General features: G+C 49.7%; 2 protein-coding genes and 1 long non-coding RNA gene across 4 annotated transcripts; 2 read left to right on the plus strand and 1 right to left on the minus strand.

Moving 5' to 3' along the window:
* The first annotated feature begins 272 nt into the window (after positions 1-272).
* Positions 273-2,106, plus strand: LOC120644634 (probable glycosyltransferase 6). The gene has a single exon (XM_039921314.1). The coding sequence runs from the start codon at positions 417-419 to the stop codon at positions 1,830-1,832; it is 1,416 nt and encodes a 471-aa protein (XP_039777248.1). The 5' UTR covers positions 273-416; the 3' UTR covers positions 1,833-2,106.
* A 5,267-nt stretch (positions 2,107-7,373) lies between these two features.
* Positions 7,374-18,525, plus strand: LOC120644637. Its single transcript, XR_005663859.1, has 3 exons — positions 7,374-7,584; positions 15,180-15,273; positions 18,419-18,525. It is a non-coding gene; the product is annotated as an uncharacterized LOC120644637 (long non-coding RNA).
* Positions 15,286-22,404, minus strand: LOC120644636 (disease resistance protein PIK6-NP-like). 2 transcript variants are annotated; one of them, XM_039921315.1, is made up of 3 exons: positions 21,921-22,404; positions 18,442-18,659; positions 15,286-17,718 (listed from the first exon to the last, which is right to left on the minus strand). In XM_039921315.1, the coding sequence occupies exons 1-3, from the start codon at positions 22,170-22,172 to the stop codon at positions 15,477-15,479; spliced, it is 2,712 nt and encodes a 903-aa protein (XP_039777249.1). In that variant the 5' UTR covers positions 22,173-22,404; the 3' UTR covers positions 15,286-15,476. The 2 variants fall into 2 exon arrangements, with proteins under 2 accessions (XP_039777249.1, XP_039777250.1); XM_039921316.1 differs by lacking the exon at positions 21,921-22,404 and adding an exon at positions 21,226-21,391.
* Positions 22,405-26,128: the final 3,724 nt, after the last annotated feature.

The raw sequence follows: 26,128 nt of genomic DNA on the forward strand, positions 1-26,128 counted from the left end.
AGGAGAGGCAGAGGCCCAGCCTTCCGCGCCAAAGATCGCGAGGCCGCTCATAAAAAAAAAATATCACGAGGCCGCCTCCGCTATCCCGGCCGCGGATACCGCGACCCGGCCGAGACCGAGCTCCCCTGTTTCACTCGGCGTCCCGTTCACACCTCCCTCCCTCGCTCTCCCCTCCCAGTCTCCCCGTCAAAAAAGCCTCGCCACGCCAAGGCCGCCGCCACGAGGCCTCGCCGCCCGCGTCCCACCACCCCCCTGCAGCCTCCCCTATCCTTCGGCTTTGGGCCTCCATTTTCCACGCCTAGAAACACGAGCCGTCGGCGGCGCCGTCGAGCGGAGTCGTCCCACCTCCCCCCCTGCAGCCTCCCCAGCGGTGCATCCGTCTCCGCTCCCTGGGCTTCTCTTCTCGCGCACCCTCGATGGCGTCGGAGGCCTTCGGCGGCTCGGCGGCCAAGGGCAGCGCCGCGGGGGCGCCGGGCGGCCCGCGCCCGCCGCACGGCCGCCTCGTGCTCCCGGCGGGGCGCGCCCGCGAGGCGGTGGCCTTCGCCGCGGGCGCCGTGGCGGCCGCGCTCGCGCTCCTCTGCTCCGCCTCCGTTCTCGCCCCCACGCCCGTGCCCAACATCGTCTCCCTCCCCTCGCCCTTCCACTCCTCCACATCCTCCTCCCCCGCCGCGGCGGCGGCGGTCGGCAAGGACCCGCGCACGTTCTACGACGACCCGTCGCTCTCCTACTCCGTCCGCGGGCGCCGCATCACGGGCTGGGACGCGAAGCGCGCGGCGTGGCTGCGCTCCCGCGGCCTCGACCCGGGCTCGCCCGCCGTCACCCGCCGCGTGGTCATGGTGTCCGGGTCCCAGCCGGAGCCCTGCGCGGGCGCCGGCGGCGACCACCTCCTCCTCCGCTTCCTCAAGAACAAGCTCGACTACTGCCGCCTCCACGGCGTCGAGCTCCTCTACAACACCGCGCTGCTGGAGCCGTCCATGGTGGCGTACTGGGCCAAGATCCCCGCCGTGCGCGCGGCGATGCTCGCGCACCCGGAGGCCGAGTGGGTCTGGTGGGTCGACGCCGACGCCGTCTTCACCGACATGGACTTCGCGCCCCCGCTCGAGCGCTACGCGGGGAGCTACGACCTGGTGGTGTACGGGTGGGACGCGGAGGTGTACGAGGAGCGCTCGTGGGTGGGGCTCAACGCCGGCGTGTTCCTCATCCGGAACTGCCAGTGGGCGCTGGACCTCATGGACGCGTGGGCGCGGATGGGGCCGGCGTTCCCGGAGCACGCCGCGTGGGGGAGGACGCTGCGGGCGGAGCTGGCCGGGAAGCCCGACGACGAGGCCGACGACCAGTCGGCGCTCGTGTACCTGCTGGCCAGGGACCCCGGCGCGCTGCGGTGGGCCAACCGGACGCGGCTCGAGACGGGGTACTACTTCCAGGGGTACTGGGCGGAGATCGTGGGGCGGCTCGACGGCGTCGCGGCGCGGTACGCGGCGGCCGAGCGCGGCGCGGCGGCGGGGAGCGCGGGGCTCCGGCGGTGGCACGCGGAGCGGGAGCACGCCCGGTACGCGGCGGCGCGGGACGCGGCCGTGAGCGGCGCCGTCCCGGGCCCCGCGGGCGGCGGGCAGAAGGGGTGGCGGCGCCCGTTCGTGACGCACTTCACGGGGTGCCAGCCCTGCGGTGGCGCGCCCAACCGGAGGTACTCGCGGAGGCGGTGCGCCGAGGGGATGCGCCGCGCGCTGGCGTTCGCCGACGACCAGGTGCTCCGCGCCTACGGGTTCCGCCGCGCCGCGCTGCTCAGCGACAGCGTCGTGCCGCTGACGTTCGACTACCCCGCCGCGCAGTGACGGCGAGCGGCGGCGGAAGTGGGCCTGCGTGTGCTGCTGTACATTTTGGCCTCCTCTTTTGTGTGGTGATAATCGCAGTAGAGTAATTGCGTGGAGAGTTTTTTTCCTTTTTAAAAAAGAATCTGTGAGAGGTTTGGGCCTTTTCCTCAGTGGAGATTTGGTTTTGGGCCGATTTTAACGAGTCGTGACGCTTGGATTTCGAAATGGAACCAAAATAAAAAAAAAAATCTGTACGCCTTCAAATCTTTCAATTGTCACATGGGATCGCGTTGCACGTTCCAGGCATGGTCAAAGCTTCCCTCTCTCTCTCTTTTTTAAATTTTGTTGATTGATGAGGGGCTAAAAGAAGAGAAAAGCTTCCCTTGTTTACGGCCGGGAACAGTAGAGGGTCCCGATCTCTGGAGCGAGAAGAGGGAGCAGCGCCCCGGGCTGCCGTGCCGGCGGCGTCGGTGCCGCTCATAAGTTGCGTCGGCGGCGTCCCGTCCCCATCCCGGCACCTCCCACGCCGGAGGAGCTCGTTCCCATCCCGAGCCCTGTCGCTGTCGGAGCTGGAACTGCAACACTGCTTCTCCAGTTGTACTCTGCTGGAGACTGCGGAGGAAGGGGCTGTGCCCATCCTGCCGCCGGACCCGGGCCGGTGGGATCTCGATCGGGGCTGGTTGGCTCGGCTCGGCGACTGCGTGAGTCGAGGGCACGGCGACGTGCCACGAGCGGAGCGGGTCACGGCGGCGATCGAGGAGGACGTGCCCGTGCGTGGGGCACGAGGAAGCTGTAAATTCGGCGGGGCGTTCGACGTTGGAGGATGGAGTGGCGTCCGTCCACTGGCTGCGGATGAGCGCAAGTCCTGAATGAGCGTGGCGGCCGCCTTGACTTCGATTTTCCGCGGTGGGAGCTGTGACGAGGGCAGTAAAACGGTGCAGACAGTTTCTATTGTTCGGCACAAACAGAGACACTTTGTACATTAAATTGTCTGTTTGGCTGACACTTTGTACATTAAATTGTCTGTTTGGCTGTTAATGATTAATTTATTTTTTGACATATAAATTTATGGTGATCTAGTATATAATTGGTGTTTATAGCCATTTTGTTGTATAGGTAAGAGAATGCACAATATATTTAAATAATTCGCATGAATCATATATATATATAACATATTAAACCATAAAACGTATATAAACATTAATTTGTATGGCTCTTTGTAGAAAATTTTAAGTCATCTATAACCAATGTTTAAAATCGCGGGCTATAAGTCATCTATAAAATTTAACGGGAGGCTGTCAAGGATGCTATTGACGCTATAGCGGCGTTATTGTCGCGCTATAGCGGCAGCTATATGCAGTAGCGTTTGCTGCTTGTACACACTATATCGCACTATGTTTTTTTACAACTATCAGCATGAGCACAATAAACATAATCTGCTAATCATAAGAGTAAACAGCCATCTGGACTTCGATTGATTTTGCTTGGGGCAGACATTGTTGGAGAAGAATTTGCTTCCTGCACTGCCCGTTGCAGCAGCTGCAGGAGCTTGTTGGCGGCCGCGGTCGCCGTCGATGCTGTTGCTGTAACAGCCATGGGGCAGATGGGTTGGGCCAAATATATGAGTTACTGTAGCACCAGGTTCGGATTGCTGTAGCATCGCGGGCACTGTTCACCGGTTGGGATAGTGCCATACTGGAAGTTGAAATGAATCCAGACCAACTAAAATACTTGGCCCAAGGAAGCTAGTTAATTCCGGATCATCCTTTTGCGCGAAGCGAGGACGAAAACGCAAGAGAATTAATTAGCAGGTGTGGTCTACTCAACGTGCAGAGTAGATCTTAGCCGTTATCTCGGGCTGGGTCGTTACAGTGGTATCAGAGCCGACTCTCGCGGTTTCACGCCACATACGGGCAGAAGTGCGCGGGCATGAGCACGGGCGCGTGGGGGCGCAGATGCCACCGGCATGTGGACGGGCGCGTGTGAGGTACAAATGTCGCACAGGGACCGTTGTCACTGGACGCACGGACATGGCATATGTGACCGTTGGCACTAGACGTATAGGACGTGGCCAAGAGAGGAGATCTTGGTATTTAGGTTGGCCTGGTACTCGACGGGGACGTCGAGTCCTAAGGGGAGATGATTGTAACAGCCCATGGGTCAGATGGGCCGGGCCAAATACGTGAGTTACTATAGCACCAGGTTTGGGTACTGTAGCATCGCGGGCACTCTTCTCCGGTTGGGATAGTCTCATACTGGAAGTTGAAATGAATCCAGACCAACTTAAATACCGTGCCGTTGAAATGAATCCAGTCCAACTTAAATACCGTGCCCAGGGAAGCTAGTTAATTCCGGATCGATCCTTTTGCGCGAAACGAGGACGAAAGCGCAAGAGAATTAATTAGCAGGTGTGATCTAATCAACGTATAGAATAGATCTTAGCTGTTATCCCGGACCGGGTCGTTACAGTCGCCCAGCCTCCCGCTCGTGATGAAGTCGCCCAACCGGCGCCGTCACCAAGCCTTCCGCCCCTGACGGTGTTGCCCAGCCGCCGCCGCCGCGACGAGTCGAGTGACTAAGGTTCCAGCTTCCAGACAAAAACAGATTGGTACATGTATATTATTCGGGCCATTACTAGTCTATATTCGACCGGGCCGGGCTTCAATTTTGGGCCAACCAGCGAACAGGCAATAGCGGCCATTTAACGACGCTATGGCGCTAAACTCATTTAGCGGCGCGATAGCGCGCTATGGCGGCAATAGCGCACATAGCGCAAAAACCAACAATATCATCGCGGCAAGTGCCGTGGGCCGCTATAGCGGCGAAATAGCGCGCAATTTTTTTCATTGCCTATAACACATTAAATCATAAAAGGCATATAAACTAATAGAAAACATAGCAAACTTATTTTTTTCTCATATTCTACGCAAAGAAAAAAGATGAAAAAAGTGATTTAGGCTAACTTACTAGACATTTTTCAATTTTCAAGTAGTATTTAAGAAATACATTTTAAAAAAGCAGAAAATAAACACTTCTCAAGAGTAAAGGTTACAGTTTTGAAATGTAAATCTAAAAAGGAGTCTAACAAACTTTGTTTCACATTTTATTGGATCAATACATAATTTAATATGCATTTAAATATCCTAGCACAAATAAATCTATAGATAAAAACATAGGACATTATTATGAGTATTCATATTTTTTAAATGTAAAGCATCACAAGACAAATCTAACAAAAACAAATTTGGGATCATTTGGATCTATATTTATTTTACTATGGATTGCACAAAATCATGAACACAAAAGTATTAGTAAGCATGAACACAAAAGTATTACTAAGCATCTATTGCTTGCTTGCTAGCTTGTACTGTTCATCTTCTCCTAGAGATTCTGTCCGAGGTGACGTGTCCACGGCCACGAGGAAGCGGAACGGCGGCTCCGCTTCTCGGAGCAGCAGTGGCTCCACGTCGCCGTTGCGGTTCGCGATGCGGCGGACCACGAGCCTATCTGACCTCACGCCGCCGCAGGAGATGGTGGCCGGGATGAGGCGGCACACGGCATCGGCGGACTGCTTCACCGTGCCAGAGACGGCGTTCCTCAAGGCCAGGGCCTCGGCCCTGGACGCGACATAGCGGATCCTTGCCTCGTCGTCTCCCCGGAGCATCTCCTGCCACGGCCGCTTTCCGGTCCGTCCCCGCGCCAGAGAGCACGGGCCGTCAGCTGTAGATGACCGAGACGCCGGGTAGGCAGTGATTGCAGATTTGCATGTCACGAACCGTTGTACGTGCCCTGACACCGGAACGGGAGCGCTATTGCACAAGCTGGTGGTGGTAAAAAGTAACTGCTGCTCTTTTACAGCCAGCTGTTAAACTGTGTCGGGGCGCCGTGCTGGTCCCCCTGCACCCTGCGGTGGGACAATGATGACGTCGACAAGGGCCTGTGCGGCTGTGCCTCGTGTCGTGTCGTGGGTCGGTTTCAGTCTCCCCCGGTTGCAATTCTTTTGTGCACGTGAGACCAACGTGCGGCCCGTGGGGCTAAGGGGGCGTTTAGTTCCAAAAAAATTTTATTTTGAAATTTGTTGGATGCATGCATGAAACACTAAATGTAATTAAACAATAAAATTTTTTGAGCCTAATTAGTACATGATTAGCTATAAGTGCTACAGTACCCATATGTGCTAATGATGCGGTCAAAAGCCTCAAAAGATTTGTCTCGCGATTTCCAGGTGAATTCTGAAATTAGTTTTTTAATTAGTGTCCAAAAAATCTTCCTAACATCTGATCAAACTATTGATGTGACACCCAAAACAATTTTGGTTTGGAAACTAAACGGCCCCTTAGCCCCACGCGCTGCTACGTGACGTGTGGCTAGAGCTGGCAAGCTGGGCCGTGCCATTTATGGGTCGGCTGCTAGCAATATATGTTAATGAAAAAGACACTGATGAAGATAAATGCTACTGATATGAGAGGTGTGAACTTGATATATTTTACAAGTTGTACCATAAAAAGAGGTTAGTTCTTCCTCCAAACATAAATTAGTCCCGGCTCCTTGCCCAAGATTAGTACTTCCTTCGCTGGACCTGTCGTCATCGGTCACATTGCTTAAATGCTCTCCAGTATCATCTCAACTTGCCGCATCGTTGGCCGACCCTCACTGTTAAACTTTACACATATCTGTGCCAACAGAGCGATATCGACAACTTCCCCATCACCCTCCCTCGCGACTGGCCGGTCCAATATTTCATCTAAGTTGCCTTGTGAGAGGAGGGCAACAAAGTGGTTAACAAAATTGAAACCTTGACGGGATCTGAGGCTTCTTTCGGATAAGCAATTCTATAAGAAGTACACCAAAACTATAGACATCACTCTTCTCGGTTAGGTGTCATGTGATAAGGTAAGTAGGGTCCAAATATCCTAATGTCCCTTTCACATCTGTATGTACCACTTCTTCATCAATAGGAATATACCTTGAAGCTCCAAAGTCAGATAATTTCACAGTTAACATGTCATCAAGAAGTATATTAAGAGACTTGATATTCCCAGGATTATTGGTGTTGACACAAGCGAGTGACAAGGCAAATAGCGCTTGCTTGCCTAGCCCAGCATCCGGCCGTCTGCGACTCGCAAGCCGCCACCGCGCCGCCTCTGGCGCTTTCAGTCTCTTGTTCCCCCTTTCTCCTCCAAACTCCTGGACTGTGTTTAGTTCTAAAATTTCTCTCTCTAAACTTCACTATTCACATATCACATCAAATTTTTTGTCTCATGTATGGAGTATTAAATGTAGATAAATAAAAAAACTAATTGCATAGTTTTGATGTACACGACGAGACGAATCTTTTGATCCTAGTTAGGTCATAGTAGGACAACAATTACTACAAACAAATGAAAAATGTTATAGTGTGCTACAGTGTCTGATGTGACTCTTTTTACCACCATTTTATATATCTAAACACAGCTCTGGTCGTACTGCTTTGATACATGTCGCCCTGCAGGCCGCCGGAGCATCTGATAAAGAAGGGACCTGGCAGTCGTTCCCTTTGCCCACGGCAGCGCTACTGTTGGGCGTAAAGTTGGGGGTGGACAGTGGACACTGGACAGTCGAGAGCCCAGGCATGGCGTGATGGCAGCGGCCGCCGGTCCGGTCGGCACTCGGCACACGCACATAGAAGCAAGGTGCAGCTCGGCGGCCGGCGGCCGGCATCCAATACGCGGCCAAGACTGGTCGACTTTAAAGCCGGGCCCCACTCCAATCTCTAGCAAGGCAGCAACAGAAGGTAATAAATTTCCCATTCCCAATCCTAATCCCCATTCCAAAGGAAAAAGTCCTTTTTTGCCAACCTTAAATATGGGTCGAATTTGAGTTTCCTCCCTAGACTCGAAAACCAGAAATGTTTGGGCCCCGAACTTACGAAACCAAACATGCGACCTCCCGGAGACTGTTTTTAGGCGGTTTTGTCCGACGTGGCACCCTGTCCCTAGTCCGCCGTGGAGAGTGGACCGAAGACGTGGCACTGGGACCACCTATCAGTGAGACGACCTGGGAGTCCAATAAAAAATGGCGACGCCGCCCTCTCCTGCCTCTCGCTCGCCATTCCCCATCCAGCCGTAACCCTAGCGGGCTTCGCAGGCGGGACACATAGGGCGACCTCCGGCGAGCGGGACACATAGGGCGACGACTGCACCGAAGGAGTCGACCGGGGGGAGCTTCGCCGCGATGGTGAGGTAGGATTCGATTATTGAAGTTGTGCTGGATTTCTTGAATCTGGTGGTGCAATGTATAGATTAAGGGACTGTTAGGTAGATGCAGTTGGTTTTTTAGTCATTGTTGTTGTTGGGCAGTGGGGAATGGAATTATTTTATCGTTGTTGGTGGATTTGTATATTGGTCGCGGTCTTTGTTTAATCGATGTTTGTCAGATTTGGTCTGAGTAGTAGCATTGGGTGTGCATTTGCGCAGGTAGGCCAGAACATCAGATATTGCAATGGATCCGCTAGACACACTTGCAGTGAGGTTCCATTTTGGGGGGGGGGGATTCCTGAATGATGGCAAAAAAACGCACTACTGTGGAGGCAACGAGGCAATGTTGAAGCGTCCCCTCATAAGAGAGAAATTAAATGTGATACAAAGCACCAGTCCCAGGAGGCTGATGCCACATTTATTACATCAGATGGTTCAAAACCGTACAAACCTTGGAGGACACTCGATACAGATGATAATAATAATTAACCAGGCTACGACATAACACCAGACCGCGAACCACATAGGGTCTACTACGGGCTCAGAGTACTGCGACAGCAGAGGCATCTCGACAGGGCCGGTTCCACAGGCAAGGTTGGGTGTAGAACGATAACCCTACTCGGCGTCGTCTGGTACGAAGTCCGGGTCTTCTTCTGTAAAAAGTAAGTGGGGTGAGTACAAACGTACTCAGCAAGTCCAACCACACCCACGGAGGGGGTTATAACAGAATAATATGCATAGGTAAATCAAGGAATAGGTTACGGTTTAATTTGCAGAAAAACGATATTTTATGCAAGGGTTCATTTAACAGAAAACCTTTTTTTAGAAATCAGTTTTTGCATTAACACGGAGTTCAGGTTTTAAAACTGCTACCGGACTCCCCGTCCGTCGTAGCACACGGCACAACTGCCGGACATAATTCCAAAACAACTCACACCAGCCCATCCCAAGGAAACACTAGTTATGTGACCACACCGTAACTCGCCCAATACCGTGGGCACGGACTATTCGAATAGATTCTTAACTCTGCAGAGGTGTGCAACTTTACCCACAAGTAGGATACCACAACTCGAACACCGTCGTGTCGGTGTAGATCCCAACATAGCCATTACCCACCATAGCTAAGCCTGACTAGCCATCACGGGATGCACCAAGGGGTCATTGACCGTTCACTTAGGTATAACCGGGCATAAGTCACTCGGGGCTTATCCCTTTTCCTTAGTTACCCGTTGCTCTCAGCTCTCCTGATGGCTACCACACCAACTAGTGGGATTTATGCTACGCCGTTGCCCATTCAACGGTCGAGTGGTTTGCACGATAATGGAGTTAGGTGAGATGACACACCAACTCGGTCCTTAGACACGACAAGATGGATATCTCCCTTCTTTGCCTTGCCACACAGGCACAAGCACACCAATCAGCAAATCACACAGAAATGCCGTCCATCTCGTCCATACTCATCTTTCGAAAATCCACATTTTATCCCTTCCCACACACACACATTTTCTTTGTAAATCAAATGGTATTATAAGCGTTCTAACATCGATTAACGTCCAAGCAAAATTAGACTTAATCTAGGTAGTCAAGGAATGGTCATCACAAATCAAGGGGTGGCTATCCAACCGTGTTTTCATGCAAGTAAAACATATGCAATTTTGTAAAACAGGCCATTGGGTTGTATTTATAAAAACTAGGACAGAAACATGCATCAAAGGATGGGATTGAACTTGCCGTCTTCAAAGCCTTCGGGGAAGTCTTGCCCTTCGGGCTCGGGGTCGTGGAACTGGTCCTCGTTCTCCTGCTCACAGCACGGCTCGTTGATGGGTTCTCCTTCGTTCACTCCGTGGTCTACAGCGCACACAAACAAGCACACAATCAAAACAAGGATTTGTCGTCGAGCTCGAAACGGGAACACATGAAATATAGAGCATAGATTGTTATTTTTGAATGGTTTCTGAATGGTATGGCCAAAACTCAGTTAGGAGAGGCAGGGTAAAATTTTAGGTTAAACCGGGGTCGTTAGGCACATAAAATGATAGGTCAGGGGAGCGTTTTGGCCCTAAACAGGAGTCCAGGGACCTAATTGTAATTAAGATTAAGTAGGCAGGGGATTGGTTTATAATTTAGAAATTATTTGGGTCATTCTAAAAGGGTCAGGGTTTATCTGTAATTAAGTTTATATGGAAGGGGGCTTATTTTGAAATTAGGTAAAAAGGCAGGGTTTACTTTGCAAATTGGTTAAAAAGGGGGGGGGGACTCTTAACCAAATAAGAGGGAAAGAAGGGGGCTTGGGGCAATTTTGCCCCTTCTTCCTCCTCCCCCCGACGCAGAACAGGGGAGGGGTAGGGGCGCGCCGGCGGCGGCCGATTCGGCCGCCCTGGGCCTTGACGGCGGCCCGGGGTAGAGGGGAAAGGAGGTGGGGGCCCGGCGGGGTTGATTCCCGGCCTCACCTTGTGCCGGGGCGGCGCTCAGAGGCGGGGCGACGCGGGCCGGCGGCGGCGGCGCTACTGAAGCAGGGCGGCGGCGCTAGCGCTGGGGAGGGGAGGCGGTGGCGGCCAGGGAGGTTTGAGTGCGAGGGTGCGGCGCCGGTGGGGAGGCTTTTATAGCCGTGGAGAGGCGGTGGCGGCTTGGCGGGATGCGGCGGAGGCCGGCGGCCGAAATAATGGCGGTGGGGCCGGCGTCAACGGTGGTCGGGGCTCGGCGAGGCGACGTGACGCCTCAGGCAGGCGGCGACCGCTGCAGGCGTCACTGTGCCGAGGTCGCCGCCGCCTGTACGGTGTCAACGGTGGTCGTGGCGGTGTGCGCGCGCACGGGATAGGGGGCGGCCGGGAAACGTGCGGCGTGCGGCGCGTGCGGCCGAGTGACGGGGCGCCGCAGCGTGCGTGCGCGGCCAATGGCCCCGGCGTGGCGCAGCCCAACGCGGCGAGCGTGTGCGGGTGGTTGCACGGCTCGGGGTGGCTTGGCACGGCGCGTCGGTCGGCCAGGGAGGGTGCGGGGTGAGCGGGAGGCGGAGTCACGGCGCGGGAAGAGCAGGCCGGGAGCGGGGAGCGGCCCAGGGAGGGAGCATGGGCGAGGGGGGTGGTGGCGCGGCCGAGCCGTGCGGAGCAGGGGAAGGGGGCCGGGCCGGTGCTCTGCCGCGTTCGGGAAGGAGGGAGGAGAAGGGAGGAAGGAGAGGGGAGAAGAAAAGAAAGAAAAGGAGGAAAAGAAAAGAAAAGAGAAAGAAATTGGGAAAAAGAAAAAGAAAAAGAAAAAGGAGGGGAAAGAGAAGGGAAAAAGAGAGGGGGAGAGAGGTCCGCGCCGGGATCACGGCGCTGATCGCGGAGCCGGTCGGCCACGCTTGGCGTCCGGGCGCGCGAGAGCGCGACGCGCAGGTCGAGGGGAAACAGGGTGCTGGATACGGGTGTCGGGTCTTTGGGGAATCGGGAGTCCCGGCGGAACAGGGAGGATTCCGGAAAACTGGGGTTAGGGTTTCAAGGAGGGATCTTGAGCTCAACGACGAAGCAAAATTTTAGCGCACGATTTATTTTAGGTAATTTTCGGGATGTTACAAATGTCTGACATAGATAGAGATAAGATTTCTCTACCGGAGCTAGTGGGTCACCTGCGCGACCATTGTGTGGTGAAAGAAGGAATGTTAATGCATTGGTTGTTTCCTGGAAAAGAGTTAGAGAATGGCATGCGTGTTTTGGTTGATGACAAGGCATGCCAATACATGTCTGACTGCATCACAGATGGTGGAGTTGCAGAGATTTATGTTGAGGATGAACCAACAGGGATGGAAGAAGATGATGATGGTGGAGAGGCAAATGCTAGTGATTTTGAGGATGAGCTAGTGGATATGGCTGATGGGGAACAGAGACCGATGATGGTGAACAAGCATGTGATGAAATTGAAGAGGTGCAGACAGATCAATTGGTTTGCATGAAAGCAAGATCTGAGTCTAGTGAAGAAATTGAGAGGCAGATCAAACAGCTTACAAATTTTTACAGGAGTCCAACCAAGAAGGGAAAGAAAGTCTGTGCAAGCAGTGGGAAGTCAAGTAAAGATGGCACTGGGCACAGGGATGGGTTAGAATCTTCAGAGGACAATGACTATGTACCTGGTGATGCTTGTTCTTCTGAAGAAGATGAAGAAGCAGATGAAATATTGAAAAGGTTCAAAAACTTTAAGAAGGGATTGAGAAGTGGTGGATTGGCTTCACTAGATGATGTGGAAGTCAGTGGCCGTGCTCCAAAACAATCAGAAATTGAAGTTCCCATTGAAGACTATGATACTCCATATGCTGACTCAGATGATGAGGACTCAGTGGAAGAGGTTGACAGTGATGGGTAGTTAAGGAAAAAGAAAGACCACTACAAGAGATTCAAAGGCAGTGATGAAGTACCCAAGTTTGAATTGGGAATGAAATTCAGTCAGAAGAAGGAATTCAAGGATGCTATAGTAAGGTATTGTTTGCATGAAAGGAAGGTAGTCAGGTTTGTCAAGGATGACCCCAAAAGGGTGAGGGCAAGATGTGATTGGGCCCACTGTCCTTGGGTTTGTTTATGCTCAAGGAACTCTAGGTCAGAGAGCTGGCAGATAGCAACATTTAACAATGAACACACTTATCCACCTAGAAGGGACAACAAGCATGTAACTGCTAGAAGGATAGCTGAGAAGTATGAGAAGTTCATAATCTCTAATCCTAGTTGGAATTTTGCCCAGATGAAAAGCACAGTGCAGGAAGAAATGTTTGCAGATGTGTCCATCTCAAAATTGAAGAGAGCCAAAGCAATAGTGATGCAAAAGGTTTATGATGCTAGCAAAGGACAGTATGAGAGACTGTATGACTACCAGTTGGAGCTGCTTAGGAGTAATGTGGGCAGTACAATTGTGATACACAAGCAGCCTGAGGCATGTGCAAAGGCTTCAAGTCCAATGTTGTTCAATCTTGCTCGAGCCAGGCTAGCTCAGTACACCCCAGCAGGAGCTCAAGCCATTATGAGGACTCAACCACAGCACTAGAGCAGGGCCTATTTCAGGTTAGGGACAAACTGTGACTCAGTAGATAATAATTTGTGTGACATAATTATATGACATTTTTCTTGCCAATGCTTGCAGTAAAAAACATTAGGCCTTGCGCATACCAAGGCAAAGGCCAGGGTTAACACTGCTTCTAGTGGGTCAGCTACTATCAACCTAAATGCTTCTGCAGCAACTTCCAATGTTACAATCAACATCAAAGCTGGATCAGCATCAGCCCAGTGTTCTGCACAAGAACCCATAAAGAAGCAACAGCAGCAGAAACCATCGACTTCAAATGCACCAATCCTCTTTCTCCCTCCCTGGGATTCTGCTAAGCTTTGATAAAAGATGAGCTTGTCATCTATGCTACACTTGGTTGTCATGTATGCCAAACATATGGCTTTGGTTGTGATGTCATGTATGCCAAACTTATGGCTTTGGTTGTCATGTGATGTATCTGAGACAAATCTGTGTTCTATGCAAACAATTTGCCTGCTATTTTCTATGTTTCACATTGTTGTCAACATAACTACCACTCTACTGTACTTGGACATAAATCAATATCACAGATTGCTTCACAGAATAGCACAAACCACAAATTGCAAACCACAGAATACCACAATATCACAGGTTCACAAACCTGTTGGATAGATATCTAACACATACCAGCATTGTTCACAAACCACACAGATCACCTACTACACCTTCAGCTCGATCATTGACCACACAGTTCACATACCAAAACCTATCACATTCAGCTATAATTGTCAGTCACCCCTAACCATGTTACCAGGACCATTTCCTAACCTAAGCACTTGAACACTGCTCCAGCAGCAACGGAAGCAAGGATACCAAAGATCCAGAACCTTGCCATCGCTGGCTTCCGCGCATTTGTCTTGTCGCCAGCAATCAAGGCTTCATTTGCAAGCTTCAGCCCACAGATCTCCTTCTTCTGCTACTCCATTTTCACCACAACATCAGCAAGAGCAGCCTTCAGCTCCATCCTTTCACGCTTCAGAGTCCAAACTGCGTCACGCAAGTCGACGAGCAAAGAAGCGACGAACGGATCCACAGGGCCTTCATACCATCCCATGAAATTGCAACCTCCAGACTGCAATGTGTACCCAATCTGTTGATTCAACCCAACATTGCACTTCAAATACAAACAAAACAAAATCAACTAAGCACTATGGACTTACCCGAGCATGGTAGCACTTGAAATACCTCCGTCCCGGATTGTCATCGCTCCAGGAGATCCACAGCGCTGCCTTCTTCGCGCAGTGGCAGAACACGGCTGGCTCGTAGTCGAACGGGCCCCTGCGGAAGGGGATTGGTGAGGTGCGGCGCCAGCCGCCGTCGGCGCTCGCCGGACCACGAGCATCGCTGGAGCTCTGCGAACTTGCCATCCCGACTGCTCGACGCGCAGGCGGCTACTAGGTTTTGCGCCGCACGGGAATGGAAGCCCGCTAGGGTTACGGCTGGATGGGGAATGGCGAGCGAGAGGCAGGGGAGGGCGGCAGCGCCATTTTTTATTTGACTCCCAGGTCGTCTCACTGACAGGTGGGCCCAGTGCCACGTCTTCGGTCCACTCTCCACGACGGACTGGTGACAGGGCGCCACGTCGGACAAAACCGCCTAAAAACGGTCTCGGGGAGGTCGCATGCCTGTTTTCGTAAGTTCGGGGCCCAAACATTTCTGGTTTTTGAGTCTAGGGAGGAAACTCAAATTCGACCCATAGTTCAGGGAGGCAAAAAAGACTTTTTCCCATTCCAAATTCCCATTTTTATTTCAATGTTAATTTCTTAATCCGGGGATCCTCATGTCACTTGCCATTTGACAATTCTCATGAATGTACGTGCCTCAGTTTTTCTAGTACTGTAGATTTATACAACAAAGAGGACCATTATAACATTAAAATCTGTATATGAGATGCGAACCCCAACAAAACATCATACCAATTTCATATTTTCATCAGGTATGTTGTGAATTTAAGCACGGAATTAAGATATCATCTAATATAAACTTATGCATTTATGAGTTTATTTTGTTATCTATCCGTATTAGACCCGGTGCGGATGGTATTAGACCTGGCGAAAGTGTTATACACATTTTTTTATTATGGTAGTAGGCGTGAAAATTGACAAGCTCCGCCACGGACTTCTCCAAGACAATGCTGCAACCGTCCACAAACTTTCTTCAGTCTCGCTCTCTCACTCAGCAAGGTAGAATACGAATTTACCCCATGGTCTCAATGCAAAAGCATTTTTTTCTTTTATTTTACAAAATAGTTCACGATTACAACAGCGACAAACAGAACATAAACATACACAGATCCCAAGCAAACAAGTCATTACAACAAAATACAAACAGATTGTCTCAGGAAATAGAAACATTTAATTAGATATATAAAAACCGGGACACCATATCACTCTTCAGCTTCCTCACCTTGGTGCTGCTGTTCCATTTTGCTGGACCTTGCTTCACCCTGCTGCTCCGGTTTTGCCGCAAGCATTCCTTGTTTGTATGAAAGCCGATAAACTGGTCCGAGGAGCAGGCAGGAGCGGATAAAGCCTGCCTTTCTCAGTTCCTGTTGGATGTCTTCCGGCGCATCATTTGTATTTGTCAGGCTGAGCTGAACAAGGTTTGGACGGACGAAGCGAAGATCATTAAACGCATCAACAGCCGGCCATTGCACAGTGCCATCCAACTCTACAGTCTGAAGATATCGAAGGCACTGTCCAGTGAAGACGCGAGAAGAGATCTCATCACCTTTCAGCTTCAAGTGGCCAAGGAGATGCATCTGCTCGAGGGCAGGGTTCAGCACAGCACCATGTTCCGCATCAATGAATCCGTGCAGCTCCAGAGACCGGAGTTTGGCCATCTTGAGCAGTGGACAGTTATGTTGATTCCATTCTCCTTCGCTGGGCTTTACACCATGCAGCGTTTGCAGCTGGCCCAATTCTTCGTTGATGGATGATGGAAGCGTGAGGTTCTTTGCAATCACATGCCGCAGCGTCTTTATCTCCCAGAAGGACGGGTGAATCTCCTCGACTTTAGTATCCCTTATATCCAGTGTCTGCAGGTTGAGCAGCCTCGTAATGCTTGACGGGAGGTCCCTGAGGTGCTCGCTGTTTACACGTAGGTACCGCAAGTGGGTCTTGTCGCCTATCTCATTCGGCAACTCCTTGATCCTTAGTCCCCATACGTAGATCACACGAAGTAAATCTGAACCCTGCAGAAACTTGAGATCATGCCAACGCTCCTCGTCCACGCCTCCGCTACCGCCGCCGCCGCCGCCGCCATTGCTGCTTGGACGATGATCTTTCTCCTTGGCCCAGCATATGAAGGAACGCAACTTACAGAACTTGTTGGTGAACTTGGTATATCCGCCTTGAAAACTCATGAAAGAGAGGCGGCGCACTGACGGCGGAACAAAGACATCATGCATGTCATGGACGTCAATGAAGCCTGCCTCACGAGCCTCTGAATGCAAGAACCCATGGAGCCTTCCGTGAACGATGACTTTCTTAATGCAGCCAGCCTCATTCATCAAGGAAACCTGAACGAGGCATCTCAAGGCCAGCTCCTTGAAATAGTCATGACCCAGCTCCTCGATTGTCTTGCCCTTCTGTGGCCTGATGAATCCCTCGGCCATCCACATCCGCACTATACTGTCGGTAGACAGAAAGGTATCCTTGGGGAAAGCGGCCAAGTAGAGGAAGCATGACTTGAGGTCGTTGGGAAGGTCTTCAAAGCTTGCCCAGAAGACCCTCTCAATCGACGTTCTTGTGGACAGGTTGGCTGCTTCTGTTGGTGGGGAGCTCATCGTCTTCTCCTCAATACGATCCTCCTGGAACATTGCAGGTCCTGTTATCTGATTACCTTCGCCGTCTTGCTGATGTGCTTCTTCCATTGGTGGTCCAGACTTGAGCTGCTGCAGCACTGCCGTCCATTGCCCTGGCTTCTCCTTGAATCGTAGTAGTCCAGCCAAAACCACTATAGCCAGAGGGTAGCCCCAAGTTATATTGTACACAACTTCGCTGTACTTGCTCATGCTGTTTACCGTAGTTTCATCTGATAGATTTGTCCTCAAAGCCCTTGAACAGAACAACTTCACACTCTTTTCTTTATCCAAACGGCCCAAGTGGCGGATTCCGTTTTTAATGCCCTTGTTCATGGCATTAGCATGCCATGCTACTTCTTCATTCTCGATGTCCAATACGAGCACTACCCTACTTCCATTGTTGTCATCTGGTAGGCTTGCCCTAACGCAGTTGAGCATGGTCCTGGAGGATATCCCAATGATAATCAGCAGATAATTCATATTGGCTAGGAGGTGACGGAGCATGCCAGCGATATCATCGAAAGGGCCTTCCTGAACCGGCAGATCTCCTTGTGTTGGCGAAATGGTTTGGCGTGCTCTGTCGTAGATTGCTTGGAGATGTTCTGTGGTGGAATCTGGCGGCATGCTGTACCAAACTCGAATCTTGAAATGGTTGTTATTCTTCTTATCATGCAGGAGAATACGTGACAGTGTTTTCTTTCCCACACCGCTCTCCCCAAGTATGGAGATGAACATCAGCTGGGGGTGACCTTTACGAAGCAGCATTTCCTTAAGTGTCTCCACTTCTTTTTCAAGACCCACAGCGTTCTTATAACCATCCCGCCTGTTCATTGAGTACTGTTAGTAATGCAAATTGACTCAGTGCTTATAGACAAAATTGACTCGGTGGTTATGCAGCTTTGTCTTGATGTAAAACAGTTCTACCCACATCATTTGGCCAAATTATTGAAAGCACAAAAATTTATCAGAAAACTAAACTGCCTCATGTTTTAAGTTATGTTTTCCATAACTCTCAAGTAGGCATCGTAAAAAAGGTTAAAGCAAGACTTTGCCAAACATGTTAAGCAATCTAAATAACACCTCAAAACAATTGTTGCGAACTAAGCCACTTGAGTATGGTCAAATTATTTATTTAAATTATCATATTCCGCTATATTAGACGCAGAGGTTTGTTAAGAGGATCCAGCAGACCACTGACCACAAGCACACACACGAGCAGCCTCCCAGCCTCTGTTTCAGAATAATTTGACCACTATGGTTACTGTTCAACGTTTGACAGTTCTTTATGTAAATATTTCTACAAATAGCCAGAAATACATGACATGCATAGAGTACTTTTGACACCAAGTTCAATGATAGTTTCCTCACTTTACTTGACTAAATATCATCGACAAATATTATTAGTCAATGCTTGAACAGTAAACATCACAGTTGTCTTAAGTATTTTGGAATGGAGATTATAATTAAGAAAAGCAGTTCCTTGTATTCTTTGAAAGTGCAACACTGATAATTCATAGTTACAGGATTCACATAGGAGGTCCCATACCATGCTGAAGTGGCTGTAGTGGAAGATGTCAATGTCGCTAATGGTGTATGCTTGATCTTGTATTCCTTTTGGTTGTCCGAGATTTGATTGAGCCTGCTATTAATTTTTTTGAGTCGACCAGACAATTCATATCGGAGAATGATTTGGGTCAAGCAGCCAAGCAAGTATTCTTTGAGCCATTTAATCCAGCATTGGTAACCCATGCTTTCTAGGTCAACCTGTTGATCACCAGAAATTCATGTAGATATTACAAAAAGAAGGCTGAACAGATAAAATGTTCATAACAATGTTGGAAACGACCAGCTGTAATATAAGTGTTAGAGTATATTAGGCAACTGCGGATATGGTTAGTTTAGGATTGATTGTAATCCCGGGATAACCTTCCTTATCTCTAGGAGAGGCTACTTGCCCTCCAAGCCATGTACTCTATATATACCGCCCTAGGGGCTCAATGCAATATATCGACCGCATTATACGCATCCTACTTTCCTACAATAAGATGTAGCTAAATCTTGCACGCTAATATATATTGTAACAGATCAGCCCACGGGCCAGGTGTTGGGCCGGACCGAATGAGTGACACTGTAGCAAAAATTACTGTAGCACCATGGGTACTGTAGCGACACCCTAGGGGCTTCCTTACAGTATTCCTAGAGATAGTCCTATGCCGGAAATGGAAGGAGAGACAGACCAGCTTAAAAGGCTGGGCCTGGGAAGCTCATAACTCCGGTTGCAATTTTTTGCGTGAAGCGAGAATGAAAGCGCAAAAGAGTTAATTAGCAGGTGTGGTCCACTCAACGTGTAGAGTGGATCTTAGCCGTTCTCCCAGGCCGGGTCGTTACATTACATATATGCAGGTCAAAATTAGCAGTATGCGGTGAGAAAAGACCCAGCAAGTAACTTAAGTCTCTATTTTGATTCTTTTTTTAGTGTTTTTACTTTTATCTATCTAGATAATCTCGACTCTGTAGATCCTTTATTTATATGATATATAATAGTGAAATCTGGCTATATTTCACTTGGAAACAAAAATATTTGAAGTTGTAGACATGGTCAAAGTTTCCTATATCTGGAGTTACAGACAGGAATAGGGTTCAAAACTATCATGAACTAGCCGTAAGCCCGTGCATTCACAAGGGCTAGTTATAATCGCAGTGGTTAAATGAACACAATAAACTAAATGACTATGTTAGATGGTAGAACATGGAATGTAGATATGTGTGTTTTAAATCTTTAGCCATAATAGTCTGATGTTAAATGTAATTTGTTGCTCCCTCCATTCCAAATTAATTAAAAGTCATTCTGGCTTTTCTTGGTACATTATCTTTTATTATCTATCTTGACATAATGTATATCTAGCGCATAACAAAAACTATATATCTAGAAAATTTAGAACGGCTTATAATTTAGAACATAGGGAGTACTACCTTATATATATAGAAGATATAATTATGCATGCAGTTCCTTATACTTCTTTCTTTGACATGTACTCTCTATGTTCCAGATTCCAGGTCAATCTAGTTTTGTCCTAAATCATATTGTTTGACCAAGTTTTTTGAAAAATATATTAACATCTAGATTTTAAAAAATTGATGCCCTGTCAAGAGATATTTGATGGTGGATTTAATTAAACTAATTTAATATTATAGATATATTGATGTGTTTCTTTATAAACTCGGTCAAGCTTACTTAGTTAGGACGATGTTAGGCAATATTATTTGTAAAATAAACGCACAAGACTTCTAATCTTTTGCATCAGTGTTTGCAATGACCAAATACATAAATACTACGAAGCAACAGTGGTTTGTTCAGAATTTCTTGAGACTTTCATTTTGCGCCAATTTTGCTCAATTCAACGTGGGGAGCCAACTCTCACTAGTCACTAGAGTTATTCATACTCATCAGGGACGAGGGTTCTATTTTTTTTTCAAGGGTCTAAGTTTGGTTTTCATGTGGGACCATGATGTAAAGTCTAAGAGCTCCCTCGGAACATAGTAATTGAAAAAAACGAAGGATTGAAGTATAACCGTAGGGAAAGCATACAAATATTCAAAGGGCTTGCATGTATGCCATAGCTGTGATAATTAGTCATAGAAATTCTTCTAGATGTATAGCCTCATGGTAGAAATTCTTTAAGGGCTTGTTTGGAACGCAGAAACAGGAAAAAATTTCGGCGGCCCAAACAAGCCCTGAATTAGAGGTGGGGGTGGGGGATGCGCATACGAATGCAGTGTTTACAAATCACGTATATTTCCTGCTTATTCCTTTAGCTGAAAGGGTCTTAATGGGCAAAAAATTCCTATGGAATGGAATCCTTCCAAAATCCTATGTGTGACTCCTTCAAACCAAAAGAAGCCTAATTAATAAGGTTTAGAAAAATACATTTTCATATTGCAACACATAAGTATGATCCTTTTGTTCTGCTTGCTAAATATGTACTTATTATAGTTTTGGAAAAAAAATATTTCTTTTTTATTAAGAGGAAATAGAGTTTCAAAAAAGCATATAGGACTTGCAAGTAATCCTAGGATTACCACAGCAGTCCCAAAACCACAACGAGCAGCAAGAGAAAATAGAGGGGAAAGGACCCTAGTCCTGCCTCCTGTTCTTGGGCAAGCCGCTGCAAGGAGGAAGTAGATCCAGCACCAAGAATAGCAGATCGAGTGTTGGCACGGCCAGATCTGGCCTCTGGTGGCCAGCAACGACCTCCACAAGCGGCGGAAAAGACGACCAGGTTTGAATCTGGAGTGGTGGAGAGAGAAGGTAAGGAGTGCGGATGGCCACCTAGCTGGGTGCCGCCGCAGCTGCCGCTGCCGGAGGGCGGCGGCCGCCGCCAGGGAGCAGCCGGAGATGGGATTTTCCGTGGTGTGCGCTGGTCACCCCAAGTCGCCTCACGCTTTACAACTAAAGGAGATGGGGTTTTTCATAAACATGGATAAATATGTCAAAAACCACATCGGCTGCGCATTTATATATGTCTATATATTGTAGTAATTGGGCAAATGTAAAAATAGAACTTTTTAAAAGAAAGGTGTGCTTCACCTTTGGCATTTTCTGTCCAATTGAAGGTCAGTCGGGTGAAAATAAATACTCTCTGGTCGGCTTGGTTAGCAATCTCAAGCACTAATACAAGAGAAATTTTGAGCATATAAATACTCTCTAATTTTTTAACCCCTCATTAATCCCAACTCCTAAAACTACACTTATTTTGGGACGGAGGGAATACTTATGCATCTAATTGGCTTCATACCTTTCTCTGCGTAATAGTTTCTTGGTATTTGATTGTTTTAATTAGGTGAACCTCGTTACAATATAAATGAACAGTCTTTGTAGAATAAATTTTAAAGACTAAACGAACGGTTTTTGTGGAATGGAGGGAGCATGAGTTAATAAATGAACTAATGGTATCGTCGCGCGCGACGGTAGAATTGTAGAAATTGTTACGTATGTGTTATGACAAGCAGGGGATGGAAAGGAACCTTGCGGAAGAACTCGTCCAGCGCATCCTCTGCTTCGAAGGCGACATCGCGCGTCTGACGCACCCACACACAGGTTAATCGGTCGGCGCCGGTCCGGCGCTTGTGGTCGGCGTCGCGGAGGAAGGCCTGCAGCCACTCCAACCGGTCCCGCAGCAGCATCATGTCGTCTCCCACCTCCAGCAGCACCTTGGCCTCGCTCGCTGCGAGCCCTCCGAACTTTGAGAGCACCGCCGCGATCGCCGTCTCCGCCATTATTGTTCTCCCTCGTAGGTACGCCTCTCTTGGCTCTGTTCGCTCACAAGCCCTGCTCGCCCGGCTGCAAGCGGCCCCAGCCCCGCAGTCGCACCGGCACCGCTCGCGCGACCGGCCGCCGCAGCTCCGAGCCAGGCCGCCGCGCTCGCCCTGCCCCCGGCCCCCCGCACGCCTGCTGTACCGTGGGAGAGGAAGAGATGGGGAAGAAGACGCAAGAGATAAGGAAGAGAGAGAGGGGGAGAAGATGAAGAGATAAGGGGTTGTTTAGTTCCAAAAAAATTTCTATAGTATCCGAAGAATATTTGAACACGTATATAAAGCATTAAATATAATTAAAAAATAATTAATTATATAGTTTAACTGATTCATACGAAATGAATCTTTTAAACCCAATTAATATATAATTAAATATTAATTATCAAATAATAATAAAATATGTTGCAGTACCAAAATCTAAATTTTTTCACCAACTAAACACACCCTAAGAAAATAAAAAGAGCCATGCGCACGTGCTGCTGTCTTTCTAGACCCCACGCGACGCTCCTTTTCTATTCAACTCCCGGTGACACTGTTTTTTTTGAAAGCACGAGTACTAGGGAGTCATTTAAGATTTCTGGGCATCCACACTGACCGGACTCAACGCAAATGAAACTACCCGAGTAGTCTCGAGACGCGTCATACCAAGAATGCACACCACCACACGCACACACACAGGGTGACAAATGCGGAATCGATTCCTGAAATCGAACCCGTGCCGGCCGCCCGCACACCTGTGGTGGTGACCACCCGAGCTATTTTTTTCCATTCTGGAAGATCGGGCGAGCGTGTTGTATCCTGTAAATGGGCACTGCTTTTGAAAATGGCATCCATATTTTTAGAAATGGATCAACTCCTCCGGTAGTTTCGCTCCATTTATAAAAGCGAATTACCTTTAGATTCATTCTTAAAAAATAAAATATTTCTGCAAATTATTTTTGAAGTAGTAATTTTTTCAGTAGGGGCGGCTCACACTCTACTGCCGCCCCAAAAGTGGGTAAGATCGGGACCCACTGGACCAGCTGCCCCTATAAATTATTGCATGCAGTGACCCAAGAGACCAGCTTTGCATGCTGCGCAGTCACCACTCAGAGCAAGTGTAATAGGGGGCGGGAACGAGCTGAGAGCTTACGTAGATGAGGAGAGAGAAGGAAGATGAGGAGAGAGAAGGAGACGGGCGACTGCCCACGCGCTAGAGCTTACGTAGATGAGGAGAGAGAAGGAGACGGGCGACTGCCCACGCGCTCGCTCAAGCCGGCGAAATGAGCTTGCCTGTGCTGCTATTGGCTCAGATTGTGGAACCCGCAACTATCATCACATGCATCCCAGCCGGCGGTCGGTGCCACTACTAGTCATGCTCTCATGGACCAACCTGCATGTTTTGTTTGCTGTTAGGCCTCCTCCAAAGGCCGGCGATGTCGCCGATGAAATTATTTGTTTAGTTGATGAACAGTGCAGAATCAGTAACGCTAGCGATCTGCTTCTCGCCTAGCGCGAAGCTCCTCCGTCTCACACTGCACGCGCCCCAAGCCTCTGCTGTTACTATGCCGGCCTCCTCTCTCCTCCACGCCACTGGCGAAGTCGGCAGTGCCGCTGGAGGAGGCCTTAACAGCTGCATGCAAAAGGCTTGTCCACACCGGCACCCCGCTTCCTGCAGGACCAGTGTTGTAGAAATCCGCCTGCAGCAGGGTACTAGGTCGCCTTCGCTATCTAAGCGGAAGCTTGCAGCAGGGTACTGGGTCGCCTCCGCTATCCAAGCGGAAGGCACACGGTCCTTCAAATCCAGTGGAGTGCCGTGCCGTCCTCCGCTACGCCTCACTTCTGGCCCCACCTCACAACCGCCGCACCTCCACCCCGTCGCTCCATCCCGTCGCGGGCCACTGCAGGCGGCCGCCGTGGCTCTGCTACGCCGCGCGCCGCCGCGGCCCAGCTGCCGCGCCTCCGCTCCGCCGCGCCGCGTCACCCCGCTGCGCGCCGCTGTAGCCGGTCGCCGCTACGCCGCGCGCCGCAACTCCTAACCGCCGTGCGCCGCCGCGGTCCGGCCGCCGCATGTACCGCCGTCGCTCCTCCCTCCTGCGGCCGCGCGTGACGCTCCATCCTCCCGCGGTGGACCGGCGAGCGCGGAGGAGGGGAGCTCGAAGAGGAGGCGCTGGCAAGCACGGAGGCCACGAGGCCTCCCTCCCTGTGCTGTGCAGGCGTGCTGACAAGGGAGTTTCGGGGAGGAGGGAGAGCCGGAAGAGCCGTACTCGTCCTCTAGGGCACCGGCCGCAGGCGTGGAGAGGAGGCCGGGCGAGCGCTAATATTCCAATGAGCACAGCCGCTCCTGCCCTCCTCTCGGCACCCGTTGGATGTGAGGCTTTAAGATTCATGCTGCCCTCATCCGCCGCCGGCCGCCGCCGCCACCGGTCGTCCAGGGGCGGTTGGTGGGGGGTGGGCGGCCGCCGGCGAGGTCACCGGCGGCTAGGGTGGTGGAGGGAGGTGGTGGCACTTAGGGAGTTCAGGTTTTGGGGGGTGTCAAGCTCGCCGGACTTAGAGGAGAACGCGGCGGCGGCGGCAGGCCGGCCTCGCGGCGGCGGTTCGTCTGGCGGCGTGGGCGAGGTGGGACAGCCGGTGGGCGGCGGCGGCAGGCCCGGCGGCGGGTGAGGGTGGGCACGTGCCGCCGTGCTCACCAAATCTGCATTGGCCAGGCAAGCCACCGCAGGGAGGAGGAGGAGGGGGTATCGGCGCTGGAGCTCCGCGGCCGGCGCTGGCCAGCTCCGCTGCGGACGGCGCACGCGAGCTGGAGCTGCTTGTCTGCCGGCAGGCGGGCCGCTCGATCCGCTGAGAGAGAGAGGAGGGAGGGAGGGCCCGGGGAGCTAAAAAGAGAGAAAATAAATTTGATGTGTGGGTTCCACCAGTTGGTAGTTGGTATAGAGGATGAGATATAGAGTATGATGGGTGCGGAAAAAATTAGTATAGAGAAGAGAATCTCGATGACCAGAACAAAATATTTTTTTTAGAGGATAAAAATAAAGTATGACAAGTGCGGACAGCCAAAGCAGTAGATTCAATCAAAACAATGCATGTGGCATAGAGGGACCAATGAGCGCATCACATGATTTACTGACTTATATGGCTGTGTTTAGTTCATGAAAATGTTTGGATTTTGGTACTGTAGCACATTTCGTTGTTACTTGACAAACAATGTCCAATCATGGACTAATTAGGCTTAGAAGATTCATCTCGTATTAATCAGTTAGACTGTGTAATTAGTTATTTTTTTAACTACATTTAATGCTTCATGCATGTGTCAAACAATTCGATGTGATAGTTACTGTATAATTTTTTTTAGAACTAAACAGGGCTAGTCCTCCAGCTATGCACATGCACGCTCTTCCTTCTTCGGTATTCGATATTTGACTGGCGACACCTAATGACACCCTCAATAATATAAGCCAGTTGCTGTAAGACATGCAGTTCTCTAATTTTACTTTTCGCACATAACTCATACACATGAATAACCACATATGACATCCTCATATAATCTTAAAATATGTACACTAACTCTTAATTAATAAATTATTTTTCTCTCTCTCTTGTATTAATATCTTAAAATATGTACACTAACTCTTGATTAAGAAATAGTTTTTCTCTCTCTTGTATTTACTTTGCATTGAGAGTGAGTGTTTCATCCAAGTTTAATTTCATTTTATATGACATGATAATCTTAAAAACAACGTTACGAAACTATCCACTGAGATGGACATCATAGATTAGGCTGCCCTAAGAAAGCTGTCCGAAGAGGGTTGGTTTGATAATTAATGTAAGGGTTAACGCAGTCACCCAATAAGTAATCATGGCATGTCCTGCTGTGCTTGTGCAGCTCTCCCTCGGGGTCGTTCGTCAATTCAGCTCAAACTTCAGTACTTCACACACCACCC

This window comes from Panicum virgatum, chromosome 8K, assembly GCF_016808335.1.
Source record: "Panicum virgatum strain AP13 chromosome 8K, P.virgatum_v5, whole genome shotgun sequence".
In the NCBI taxonomy this organism is placed as follows: domain Eukaryota; kingdom Viridiplantae; phylum Streptophyta; class Magnoliopsida; order Poales; family Poaceae; genus Panicum; species Panicum virgatum.